Below are 14,215 nucleotides of genomic sequence, written 5' to 3'. Positions count from 1 at the left end.
CATTTACAACGCAAATGCGCCACCCACCTTGAGATATAAGTTCTAACGTCTCAGTATAGTTACAACGGCTGCCCCACCATTCAAGCCGAAAAGTATTACTGCTTCACGGCAGAAATAGGCATATAATTGACTAATCAAGGTTGATATATTATTTTGTGATTATAAGTCCTCCAGCATTTGAAACTAATGGCGACCTTCACAAGCTATGCATATTTGTAGATAGGATTGTAAGGTTTATGATTATTTATATTAATATGATTATATAGAGTGTAAGGTTTCTGATTATTTATATGATTATATAGAGTCCTGTACATATTAAGAATTATTATTAAATATGAGGTTTATATTGCAAACCATTAAAATATTGTTAAGTTATAAATTCAACAGTTGACAAATGTCGTCAATAGATGTCACAGGCTAACAAAATTACATCGCGGTAGCGTTGTGTGTAAAAATTTGTATAAGAAGTCCAAAGTAATTATGAATAAATCAAGAACCAAACGCATCAATGTAAAATTGGCAGATTAAAGCAAAGTGTGAACAAAGTTAGCCTGTTTAATTTATATGTCTGACACCCAAAAGGTCAGAAGCGGGATAAATAAGGCTCTAGAAAACTAACCTTACTACGCCCACGGATCGGTAAAACGTAAGTTATTATTAATTATTTACATCTGATTCAGTGATATTGAAAATTCTGATGGTTGTGATTTTTTTTTTTTTATATGAATTTTCTTTGTCTTGTTCCTCTTCATAATACAAACCCGCACTGAGTCATTTTTTATTATTGCCTTGTAACCGATCAGTGCAAGCGCACTGAACAATCGACCACGTAATGATCACATGTGCGTTGGGTTGAATAAACCAATGACGAAGAACCAATGAAGAAATCAATGACGATTATAACTTTGACTTAATATAAGTAATTAAACTTAAAACAACAAATTCATTCTACCCACCTGCCGTTTTATTTACATGGTGACGAAAAAGTTAAGGGTTTTATAGGCTCTATTAGAATCTAACGACACTCGTTATTGCATTGGTTTAAATGTTTACATAAATATATTAGAGTGCGTCAGGTCTTTGGAAATACATGATTTTCGATGAATGCACATGCATAATAAAGTTTATTTTCTTTTCTGTTCCCCGTTCCACGAGGAGTCCTCTTCTAGCTTTTCGGAATGTACCCGATATTATGCCATTTAAATTACCCTATTCTACTTTTTGCAATTATTAAACCCGGTTAAAGCAGTTTATAATTATCATCATTCTAAGCTCCACAATGTGAGTTTCAGTTACGCTCATCATCTGTGACGTGGAGGACGACACTAGCCGAGGAGAAGGGTCTGGTGCTCGGCTAGTAAGAGGAAGTGGCTTAATGATAAAAGGAGCCCATGTGCTTAGTCGAGGGGAAGGACTAACACATAGGGAATGACCAAGGAGCATCCGAGGCTGAGGATGTAGGTCACATGTGCTTAGTCGAGGGGAAGGGCTAACACATGGGAGTGACCAAGGAGCATCCAAGGCTGAGGGTGTAGGTCAACAGGGAAGGATTGGGAGGATGAGCTCGCGGATAGAGCAAGGAGCATCCGAGGTTAGGATGTAGGGTCCATGTGCTTAGTCGAGGGGAAGGACTAACACATGGGAGTGACCAAGGAGCATCCGAGGTTAAGGATGTAGGTCAACAGGAAAGGATTAGGAGGATGTGCTCGAGGATAGAGCATGGAGCATCCGAGGTTGAGGATGTAGGGCGACAGGAAAGAATTAGAAGGAGGAGCTCGAGCATAGAGCAATATGTAACATTTGATAAAATGGACAAGGACACGATGATTCGAAGAGAACGGTTGCGTGGAAAGCGATCGAGTGAACGACGATCGCGTAAGCAGCGGTCGAGCAGGCAACAATCAAGCGGCTCTGATGACAGGGACGAATACGAAAGAAGGAGATGGAAAACAAGGACAAGGACAGGACAGAGGAGACGGCATGTGTCTTCCTCTTCAGGATCTGATATGGGGTCACCGCAGCTTCCGCGCAAGGTTGAGCGTGGTAAGGAGGACGACGGTTCAGATACAAAGGTATTAGTAGATAAATTCTTGAATATTCTTGACAAAATAAAAGGTTCAGATAAGCCCAAACTTACGTTCAACACAAATGTTATCCCCGAATTTGACCCAATGGCAAAGGAACAAACTATCCTTACTTGGCTGACGAAAGTGGAAGAATGAGCTCACATATATGGGTGGGAAGACAGGGAAATTATCCACTATTCCTTGCCCAAGCTTTCTGGTGTCGCTAAAACTTGGTATCAGGGCTTATCTAGCCTATTATTTTACATGGACTGAGTGGAAACAAAAACTTATAGAATCTTTTCCCCAAAGCGAGAACTATGCTGAGTTATTGCATAAAATGTTAGCAAAAACAGTTAGATACGGTGAGTCGTTTGAACATTACTATCATGCGAAAATGAACTTGTTAAATAGTTGCAAAATTTATGGCAAGGAAGTGGTAGACTGTTTGCTGTACGGGGTTGAAGATCGTGCCGTTAAAGTGGGTGCTCAAGCCGCTCAATTTAAGCAACCTGAGCAAGTGCTCAAATACTTTAGAACCGTGAAGGTAGGCAAAGTTCGTGACTCCATTAACGATGCCAACCTGAAAAAAACAAATCAATCTGGCACGAGCAGGGCGGGCCCTAGTAATAACGGAATCCGTTGCTTCAATTGCAACGAAATAGGTCACCCTAGCTTTAAATGTACAAAACTTATCGCGAAGTGTACGACCTGCGGGAGGATTGGTCATTAGGCGATTAACTGTTTAAAAAAATAAAACTCCGATTAATAAAGACGATAGTCAGGCCTTAGATAAAAATAATGAACAAAAACAAGTATCTAATGTAACTGGCGATGATAGTGCTATTGATAAATATATACTGGATATAAAGATTAACAACTCAGGGGTCAAGTGTCATGTAGATTTAGGGAGTCAATGCTCGTTAATTAGACAGAGTACCGCTAAGGAGTTGAACCTGAATATCGATGTGAGGGAAGGTATGCCGGTATTAAGAGGAATAGGAGGAAACCTGACTTGCCCTTTAGGTGTAGCTACCGTGAGTGTAGAAGTTCAAGGGTTAAAAAAAACTATTGAAATATATGTAGTAGAAGATTATGTACTAAGTTACTCTGCATTACTTGGACATTCCTTTACAGAGAAGCCTGATATTATAATGACTAAAACGCCGACTAAGATCGTATTTGAAAGACTCGCGTGTACTAAAATAAGACTCATAGTGGAAGATGACACGGAAATAGATGGTAACGTTGTACGTCCCATAATTGTTAATGCTGATGGGCAGGGAAACGGTAGCATCTACGTCCATGGCTCGTTAAGGGGTGCTGAAGGAAAAGAGTACTATCTTTTTCCCGGTACGTACGAGATAAAAGACAGCCGCACAGCGCTTTTAATTTATAATGCCTCGTCAAACAAGGTTTGTATAAAGAAGGACACTCTCTTAACACGAGCACTGCGTAATACGCATCCAACACCTTTTTTCCAATCTTGTAGCGTTCTTACCGATAGGGGACTGGATGAAGAGATCAGTTGCAATCCTGAGCTAACAAAACAGCAGCCCGAAGAACTACAAAAGTTATTATTTCAGCATAGCGATTGCTTCTCAAGTGGGCTCAAGGACCTTGGGTTTACCAACATCACTGAGATGGTTATCGACCTTAACGACACGGAACCAGTCGTGTATCGCCCATGCCGTATGTCACATACTGAGCGACAATTAGTAAGAGACATGGTTAAGGAGATGGTAGATAATGGTAGAGCTAGGGAGTCATCTTCATCATATGCCAGTCCTATAGTCCTGGTACAAAAAAAAGAATAGTGAGAAACGATTGTATGTGGACTATCGAGCTCTAAACAGAAAGCCCAAAAAGGAACACTACCCCCTACCAAGAGTCGAGGATCAGTTGGACCTATTATCCGGTAACACCCTATTTACGTCATTGGACCTTGCTTCCGGGTACTATCAAACACCAGTCGCCGAGGCCTCCCGTAGTAAAACTGCCTTTGTAACACTTGATGGGCAGTATGAATACAACCGCATGCCTTTCGGACTAGTTAATGCACCATCTGTGTTCCAAAGGACAATCCATAAAATATTAAAGGAGGCCCAAATTAAATATGCTGTTCTCTACATGGATGACATACTGATACCATCCAAGGATTTTAGGGAAGGCATCCAAAGACTAGGCGAAGTTCTCACACTGAAATTAAGTAAGTGCTATTTCTTTTTGAATGTCATAGACTTTCTAGGGTTTGAAGTGAGTGCTAATGGTATCCGCCCAGGTAGTAAAGAAAAAACTGAAGCCGTCTCAAAATTCCCAACACCTACCAATCAGCACGAATTGCGTCAATTTCTGGGTATGTCTGGGTTCTTCAGACGGTTTATACAGGGATATGTTACGATAACTGCACCGTTAACGGATTTACTGAAGAAAGACGCTAACTGGGGTTGGCCGAACAGGATCAGGCGTTCACAGGCACTAAAAGCGCTCTGGTGGAGTGACCGGTGCTAGCTCTATACGATCCTAAGTCCGAAACCGAGCTACATACGGACGCTTGCAAAGAAGGCCTAGCGGGTATTTTACTGCAGCGTAACTGTAATGGTGCATTGCAACCAGTTTCCTACTTCAGCAGGAAAACTACCGCTGACGAACGCAAGTTTCATTCGTACGAGCTCGAAACTTTGGCGGTCATTGCATCTCTCAATCAGTTTAGGGTTTATTTAGTGGGAATACCATTTAAAATCTTGACCGATTGCAATGCACTCAGGTCCACTCTAACTAAGCGTGACTTGATACCTCGCATAGCTAGGTGGTGGGTCCAACTTCAGAAGTACGACTGTACAATCGAGTACCGGCCTGGTGTTAGCATGGCACACGCGAATGCCCTAAGCAGAAACCCAGTCAATTCTTCTTCAGGTAACACATGTACTAGATGTTTTACAAATACAGCAAATCGAACAGGACTGGATTACGACGGTACAAACTGCAGATGACGAGATAAATAAAATCAAAAGGATTCTTTCTGACCCTTCATCGGCGGAGGTAGCGGACATACACAAAAACTACAGACTGAAGAATGTCCATGTTTACCGCGTGGTAGGTGACGAAATAAAATGGCTGGTACCCAAAAGTGTACGCTGGCAAATTTTAAAAATGAACCACGATGACGTTGGCCATTGTGGTTTTGAAAGAACCCTACAGCGCATCCGAGGCCATTATTGGTTCGCGAAAATGCGGCGTCTCGTCCGGAAGTATGTTACCTCCTGCCTTGAGTGCGCGTACCACAAAGCTCCAGGTGATAAACGAGAAGGAGAACTCCACCCAATCGAAAAGATAAAGGTACGAGTTTCACCAGTAAGGCGTTTCAAGATTTTACGACCTCTTACGGGATCAAACATATTGTAAATGCCGTTGCAACGCCTCGAGCAAACGGGCAAGTAGAAAGGTTTAATAGAACGATTTTAGATGCTCTATCGACAGCCAATCACGGCGGCGACGACAAGTCGTGGGACAACCACATCACTGATATACAGGTTGGTATGAACACAGCTCGACATAAAACTACCCAAAAGAGCCCCTCTGAGCTACTATTTGGATTTAACATAATTAATAGAACGGAAAGCATACTTAGTACGGTAATCAATGACACCCTAAATAGGACTCCCATTGAGGAATTGGCGGAAGTCAGACAACAGGCTAGTAAAAAAAAAAAAAAACAGCAACAAGTTAAAGATGCAGTCAATTTTAATAAGCATAGGAAACCAGCGAGGCAGTACCAAGAAGGGGATTTAGTACGCTTAGCAAGGCAGGCTCCGCACGATGGAAAATCTCAAAAGCTCTCTGTTAAGTACCAAGGCCCTTATCGTATACTAAAGGTTCTTCCCAATGATAGGTTCGTGGTAGAAGATATACCAATGACTCGCAAAAAAGGTAGAAGGTATGAAGCAGTTGTATCTATTGATAAGATTCAGCCTTGGATGTCGTTCTGTAGAGAATTAGAATCTGATGAATCTAGTTATAGTGTTGATGACAGTGATTACATACTTGATTACTCAGTTTATGTTTGACATTTAGTTACTTAAGAAAGAAATTGTTATTTTAATTATTATTTTGATAGAACTTAAAACCATGGAAACGATTTAGCGATAGATATGTGTATGTACTTAGTATTTATAGCAAAAAAAATGTTTAAAAAAAATGTTACACGTCATATATAAACCTAGTGTATAATTAATTGCATTTATTATTATTATTTTTTTTGTAACATATATATTTTGTTTTTTTTTCTTGATCTCAAAGCGAAGGGTCTCGCTTTAGGTAGGATGGCCGAGCTGTAAGGTTTATGATTATTTATATTAATATGATTATATAGAGTGTAAGGTTTCTGATTATTTATATGATTATATAGAGTCCTGTACATATTAAGAATTATTATTAAATATGAGGTTTATATTGCAAACCATTAAAATATTGTTAAGTTATAAATTCAACAGTTGACAAATGTCGTCAATAGATGTCACAGGCTAACAAAATTACATCGCGGTAGCGTTGTGTGTAAAAATTTGTATAAGAAGTCCAAAGTAATTATGAATAAATCAAGAACCAAACGCATCAATGTAAAATTGGCAGATTAAAGCAAAGTGTGAACAAAGTTAGCCTGTTTAATTTATATGTCTGACACCCAAAAGGATGCAGAAAGAGAAAAATGAAACTATATAACGTAATTCTTCATTCCAGAATTAATCAGACGAATATTATTTATAATAAAAAGTGAGTTAAAGATTTATTCTGAGGTAAATAACAACAATTACAGTATTGAAAAATAAGAATTTATTACATTAATATCTCCTAAAAAGACAGTACCAACAGTCTTAATTTTTAAAGATGCATTCCTATTATTTATTTTACATAATTAATCATGCTTACAAGAATAGCACAATTTTTAGTATAATAAACAATAATAGTTAAAATTGGTAAAAATATTTTTTATTTTATCATAATATTTCATTAATTGTTAATGGAACTTTATGGTTATTGTTAGAATTCCACAGGTGTCTATTATTATAGTACCACCAACGTACCATCAGTAACAAGAAATCAATGTTTTTCAAACCATTAACTACTCCCCAGTGTTATGTCAAATGTCATATATCTGCAGGTAATAGTGGAGCATGACCCCTAGTTTATATATAAATATTAATATTTATTTGTTTGTTCGTATTTTATGTGCCCGCGTCTATTGAATTCAGCCACTGCATAAAGTGCTCAATGTACAATTTCACCAATCATACTTTGACTATACATGACATAATTATTCCCTGAATTGCTAATAAGTTTTAACCTGAAATGTGTAACCAATAGTAATTTATACATATATATCTATTTAAAGGATCCACCTCATTTTCAATGTTCAAAATTGTTAATGTTGACAAATGTTGTAAAATGTGAACAAATGCAACACAGTTAATGAATGAAGTATCAATGCTCAAAAACATGCAGACAGATAAGACTAAATTCATTAGAATTGCCTTTTTTCTTTAGCTTTTGTCATCTTACTTATCTTTGTCAGTTTACTTATATGAACAATGTTATTGGGCAGCATAGCAATACAATGACATTATTTAAACATTAAACTTGAAATAAAGGAATAATTTACTTTTGTGTCTAAAGGCTACAATAGGATACAATAGTCTTAAATCACATAACAACCAATAAAGAGAGTATCTTTGGCTTGTGATGGAAAATTAAATAACTTAGTTCTTGTTCTTTTAATTTATGCTCTAAAGTGTGCTCTACACTGTATTTGTTTATGGTTGAAAAAATTCATAAAAATCACTTGAAATATAAGTGACCTCATCAAAAATAGTAATTTCTTTTCCTAGGGAATTAAAAACAAATTTTTCATGTCTACAATTAAAAATTATATATCCATTATACAAATCCATACTACAAAATATGTCTTGCTATCTCTGGGGAGCTGGCTTTGGTTTGGGCATCTTGGACAATAGCCCTTGTATTTCTTTTTTTTCATCATAACTTTTCCACATCTCATAAAGGTTAATGATAGCTCTCACAATTTCTTGGATCTGTAAATTTGAATTTTTAAATGAGTAGTTTCAGAAGTTTTGTAATACAACCACACAATAACCATATTTTTTTTAATTTTAATATATATTCAAGTATATTTCTCACTTTATCCATGTCAACATTTAGCTCAGCAAACCAAGGTTTGAGATTGTCTTTACCAAGCATCACACATGCTATTTGTAAGGCACCAATTGCAATCTGTAATTCAAAATATAATGGCAATGAAAAGTTTTATGAATAAAAAATGAAATGTGACTATTTGCATTACATAAATCATACCTGATAGGGTGGGTACAACAAACTAACATCTGTTCTCAAGGAATCGTTTACTATTCTCCAAGCGTATGTCAGAAGTTGATCATCTTGTCCTATGTCTTGGACAAAAAGTAGTAATGGTCTATATGGTTGGTATACAATTAAACAACAATCTAAATTTTCTAGTAAATAAAATTCACACTCCAGAATGTGATTTGTCCTGTACGGGAACTCTTGTTGTCCATAAGCATAACTAAACTTATTTTTTATAACTGTCTGGCAGGTTGTTATTAATCTGGAATTGGATATAACACCAAATTCTTCAACTTTAGATGCAAGAAATACGCATGTTGGTGCCAAAAGAAGTGGATCAATACACTTCAAAGAGTTCCTTGCATAAAATCTTTTAAAGTAAACTGTTGCAGTTGCGATTACTTGCTGACGAAGTTTAAGTTGTTCGCCTAAAACTTGAATTATACTAGCAAAAAAATTAAATACTTTTTGGTATTCTTCTTCTGATAAAATATTCAAATCAAACTGGCGATCGCGCCTTAGCTCTTGCTTATCGAGTATCCATTGTTGATGATGTGAGCTTTGCCAAAAATTTCCAGCCATTTCTTCAAAGGCAAAACACAATAATTATTAAAATTTGGTAAATTTTGATTTATCAAAAAAACATACTTTTTTTACAAATTTAACATTTTTCCATCCATTCCTATTCTATGAAACTTTTGAAACTGTGTATTTTAGTAATATGTATGCATAACCAGGGGGGTGCAACTCCCATACAAAGGAAAAGAACATTCAACTAGCGTCATCTTTAGGAACCGGCGAGGTCATTTTTGAAACGTTTTGGCCTTAATGATCTAATAAACTCACTAGATGGCAGGTACGAGTTCTGACTCAATAAAAAAGGTTAGCGTACTTTGAAGCAGTGCTTCCACTTTTAGGGAATTCTCCCTTTTTTAGGGAAAAATAGCTGATATTTTGGATGATAAAGACAATTTAAAAAATACCAGGATTTAGGATAGTTCGGGGTAAAAAGCAAAGCCTATACTAGTAACTGTTGTGAATTTTAAAATAAACGATAATTAAAGTAAAACAATGAACATTTTATTTTATGGAGAGAGAATGACATTAAGTCGAGTTGACAAGTAAAAGAATAAAACAGAGTTGTGTATAAAAACTATAAAGAAGGTTTGATTCAACAGTAACCCTCTAGTAAAGTAAATTATAGATTAAGCCACTGCTTTTTTCTTAGGGATTCCCCAGAATCCCAATAAGTATAATCCGCCAAACTTTTATTTACCTATTTTCGTTGATGTCACCAGAACTTACTTGTATTGTAATATACAGGTACTTCATGTACCATGAAAGATTATCATGGTAATTTCATTTACGAAAACCTTGTAATTGTCATTTCACTTTTGCTAGCAGTTCCTTCTTCAAAGACTGAGGTGGAAAGATAATTCAGTGTTCTCAAATGTAAAAACTGACAAAAGAAACAGGCTTTCTAATGAAACCCTGAACGGCTTGCTTCATAGAAAGTTCCCAACTTTGCCAGCAAACAATTGCTCAATTTTAGAACCGAACAGTGTTAGGTTGCGTGCAGCAAAAGAATATAAAAGCAATGCGTCGACTTCCTTGAAAATTCTAATCCTATATATCTATGATCTTCTGGGGGCGTTTATATTATATATACCTACATTAAATAATATGCTGTGGTTTATTTTCTGTATTTTATTTATACTTTCTATATAAAGGATTTATGAAAGTTGTCTAGGAAATTTTAGGGATAAATTCAAAAGAAACTAGGGTAAAATGTGTTTAAAAAAACGTAAGTGGAAACACTGCTTTGAAGTTTTCAAAATTCCAGGGCCGTAAAACAATCTCAAAAAAAAAAAAAAACGTTTTCAAAATGTCGTAACGATTTAATTTTTTAAATCGTTTTTTTTTTGTCTTGGTGTGAGTTATTTTACGTTGTAGTATTAATTTAGAGCATCTTTTAGCTTTATGAGAATATTAGACGATTAGACATTGAGAAACTCTGTTTTGAATTCTCTTTAGACATAACTTGGTTCCAATACTTTTTTCTTCGTTAGCGTTTCGTAAGCCTGTGTAACTATTTTCGTTTCTTACAGAAAGTTTATTATTAAAAATCAGCATGCCTCGAAGATCGAAAATGAAATGCTATTTCGGATGCCTTGATAACGGTGAGTTTACACTATTTTCCCGGTATATTATTTGCTAACAGAATTATTATTCATAATATAATTAAATGAATTAGCACCAACTAATGGTCCTTCCTATTTCTGCTGCCTAGCTATCATATATGTTAAGTTTGATCAAAACAGTCGGTGTTAAGTCTCGTACTATCACACACACACCTCAGATAATAAAATTGTCTCGAGTGGGTGGAAGTATTTATGTTTTGCAACTCAGCGTATTATATGCTTATTGTCAAGTGGGCCCGAACTAGTTTTTTGGAATGGAATAAACAGGAAAGCATGACTGATTGATAGTCATGCTTTCCTGTTTAAATAAAATACAGCACAATTGATCTCACATCCAAAGTTAAATGATGGCATTCACATTTTGTTTCCTGGTGTTTGATAACCAAGTTACACCAAGTGGCCTGTGACCACGTTCATCCTTCTACCCAATATAAAATAATGTTTTTATTTTTGTAGACAAAGGTTTGATAATGACAAAATTTTATGGAAAAATTATAAGGAGCACTAAAATGTCTGAAACATGAAAAGATTGATGCACTATATTTGAACCAGAACGTGTTATGTAATATATTAATTTGTAAGTATGATTACATTAACACTAAATTTTTCATGGTCGTATTTTTTCAATATTTGTTACATACTTAAGATACTTTGTTTCTCCGTTTCAGAAGAGAAACTGATTCAGCAAGGAATGTGAACTCACAAGGGATCTTAATTTTTTTTAAATATGTTTATAATTTATAAATTAATAATTGAAATAGTTCATAAGAACTAAATTGATGCCAATTTTGTTTTAAAATAGGTTGTTTAGTTCTTATAGTTATACTATTACGTTTTGAATAGTTGTAATTAGTAAGTTAGTAATATATGAAAATACTGATATAAATTTTTGTAAATGAGCTTTTGTAAATTCTACGAGAAGATGATTTTAATTAATGATCAAAAGTCAACGATCTTCAAAAGCATTATTTGCAATTATTTAGATTAACTGTGGAATATATTTGCTAAGTTGTGTTTTCTGTATGAGCAGATATAAATGAAAATGCCCAAACATGATTATGTTTCTTACATTTTCATTATGTGAAATCAATATGCTTGTGACTGAGTATATTAATAATTTATTAAAACTTAAGTGATAGACAGCAACCCCTATGGCACTGCTGAAGTTTATAAGCACTGGTGACCACTTATCATGAGCCGGGTTGTGTGCTCGTCTGCTGTTGAGTGCAATAAAAATTTTCGAGACCCTTTCTATTATTTAGATGTAATATTAATGTACATTTAATTTGGATTAAAAGATAAATTTACATTTTATGTTTGCATGTGTATGTTTATAATTCATTTGCATGTAACGAACATCAGTTTCTTTTGTAACAAAATGCAAACTAATGGTTTGTAATGAATGTAATTAACTTTAAGATGATTTTCTTTCAATCTGCTGTTTGTTTCATCTAGTATTACCAAAGCTAAAGCATCAGAAACGTCAGAATAGAAATAATTTAGATAAAGAATAAAAGTATAACTATTGTAATCATGTCTAAGATTACTATAAGTGTCATTAAGTACAAACTATCAATATTTAAGAGTACTTTAAATCATCATTACATTTTTTAAACATTTTTTGTTTTTTTTTTGTTTTTCAAATCATGTAACAAAACGTTTGTGCAGAACAAAATGTCACATGTTATGAACATGATTGTGGGTTAATCGTTTCTTAAATTTCTAAATGTTTATAAGAATGCTAAGAATAATTTAGTATTCACTTTAGTGTGTGTATTATCTCTACAATGCTAGTTTAAATGACAATTATTGTATGACGAAGCATAGGTAGTATTTATAGATGTAATATTTTCATACAAGGTCATGATCTGTCACGATCAACTTTAAGCAAGAACTGCTATCATTAAGAAACAAATTTATTAAATTTAATTCAAATTGTCTACTATGTTTATAATGGAAAGCTGACATGTTTATATTTCGCACAAATGACTTAATTGACATTGAATGATTTGATTATCTAGACTTAATTAACTTTTAGATAACTTTCGATTTAATGTTAATAAGTACGCTAGTAGGATTAATCTAGAGGAGTTATTGTTATTCGAAGTTTTGTACGTTCATACAATCTTTTAACCGAAAATTGTTTGTAATATAGGGAAATTAAATAGCTTACAGAGAATTACAGCTTTTTATTTTAAAAAACTGTTTTCTCTCTGTATGAAAAGATCTTATCGATTAGAATGCTGAACACAATCGAACATTCCTTAATATCTCATAAGTACTACCGGGAATTCTAGCGATTCTAAACGATAAGATTTTTTCATAAAGAGAGTTGGTAAAAATATTAAAATTACTAAAAAAGCCACCTGGTGGGGGGTAGGGAGACTAATAATCGACCGTAGCGACGCCTGCTGGACCGGGCTTTAACTAAAGCAAAAATAAAAATGAGAGTTGCGCATCTATCTCTAATATATTAAGTGTATAATCTATGTGCATAACTGATAAATTCAAGTAATTATTAAAAACACTGTACATGTTTTGACAATTTTGACACTGTTCATGCTTTTTTTACGATTTTATTTCCCGGTTTTCATACAGAAGTGACAAGAGGCTCACTGAATTTGGCCCCCTTTTTTTTGATTTTCGGATTTTTTTTATTTTTAATTATTTGTTCGTCGTTTGTTCGTTAATATTCGAATGTAAAAATTGTGTGTTCGTCTTTTATTTATTTATAATTAATTAAACCAATGATCACCCTTAAGTTGCAATTTTATACGCGGGAGGAAATGTCCTACTTTTCTCCCTTGGTGCACAATGTACTTTAATGTCAAATTTGATTCGACTGAGTACTTCGAATATTTTGTATGGGTTAACCATAGGTAATTTTTTCTTCAAAAAATTCAAGGCATGTAATAACATGGCTGTGTCTATGGTATATTAATTGATATATAAAATTTTATATCAATTATTTATCAGTACTTTTAATCTAGACTAATGTTACTACTATGCTCAATTAATAAAATATTTAATATTGATTAATTATAAAACTGTTGTTTATTTTTAAACTTTTTAATAATAAAAGAAATACATTAAAATGTTATTATTATTTAAATAATATTTATTTTTGTTGATCGTTTGAATAATGATAATAATAATTCTATTTCAAAATTAAAATAAATATATTTAAATCCTAAATTGTTATTAAAAATTGACAAATAAAATTATTATTAATATTATTTAAATTTTAAATAAAAGAAATAAAAATTTATGTACACGTATATTTCATTTAAATATTGGCGCTTACTTGACGTACTATAGCGCCACATTACGATCATAAGGAACACAGCTTACACAGCGCCGTAACTTGGCTACTTCAGTAAAAAAAAATCTGGCTACCCTGTTCATGGTCCGGGCATATACAGTGTGCTTCTTTAAAATACGCACATATCAAAATGAGGGAATCTATGCTTAATTTTATCGAGCAAAAAATATTTAAAAATGCTAAAAAAAAAATTTTTATTTTTTGTTTTTTCTTAAATTTTTGTTCACTACTGTGACTCCGGTGTAAACAAAACG

The 14,215-nt window shown here is 34.2% G+C and overlaps 1 protein-coding gene and 2 long non-coding RNA genes across 3 annotated transcripts; 2 read left to right on the top strand and 1 right to left on the bottom strand.

The window, feature by feature from the left end:
• On the top strand, positions 1-1,935 carry LOC134200214 (uncharacterized). The gene is made up of 2 exons (XR_009975036.1): positions 1-646; positions 1,293-1,935. It is a non-coding gene; the product is annotated as an uncharacterized LOC134200214 (long non-coding RNA).
• A 4,941-nt stretch (positions 1,936-6,876) lies between these two features.
• On the bottom strand, positions 6,877-10,308 carry LOC101737391 (cyclin-C). The gene is made up of 3 exons (XM_012689100.4): positions 8,430-10,308; positions 8,256-8,348; positions 6,877-8,149 (listed from the first exon to the last, which is right to left on the bottom strand). Exons 1-3 carry the CDS (start codon positions 9,018-9,020, stop codon positions 8,027-8,029), a joined length of 807 nt encoding a protein of 268 aa, XP_012544554.1. The 5' UTR covers positions 9,021-10,308; the 3' UTR covers positions 6,877-8,026.
• Positions 10,309-10,362: 54 nt separating this feature from the next.
• LOC134200212 (uncharacterized) lies at positions 10,363-12,818 on the top strand. The gene is made up of 3 exons (XR_009975034.1): positions 10,363-10,618; positions 11,096-11,216; positions 11,308-12,818. It is a non-coding gene; the product is annotated as an uncharacterized LOC134200212 (long non-coding RNA).
• Positions 12,819-14,215: the final 1,397 nt, after the last annotated feature.

This window comes from Bombyx mori, chromosome 15, assembly GCF_030269925.1.
Source record: "Bombyx mori chromosome 15, ASM3026992v2".
Classification (NCBI taxonomy): domain Eukaryota; kingdom Metazoa; phylum Arthropoda; class Insecta; order Lepidoptera; family Bombycidae; genus Bombyx; species Bombyx mori.
Note: the sequence above shows the minus strand (reverse complement) of the source record. Positions and strands in the feature narration are given on the sequence as shown.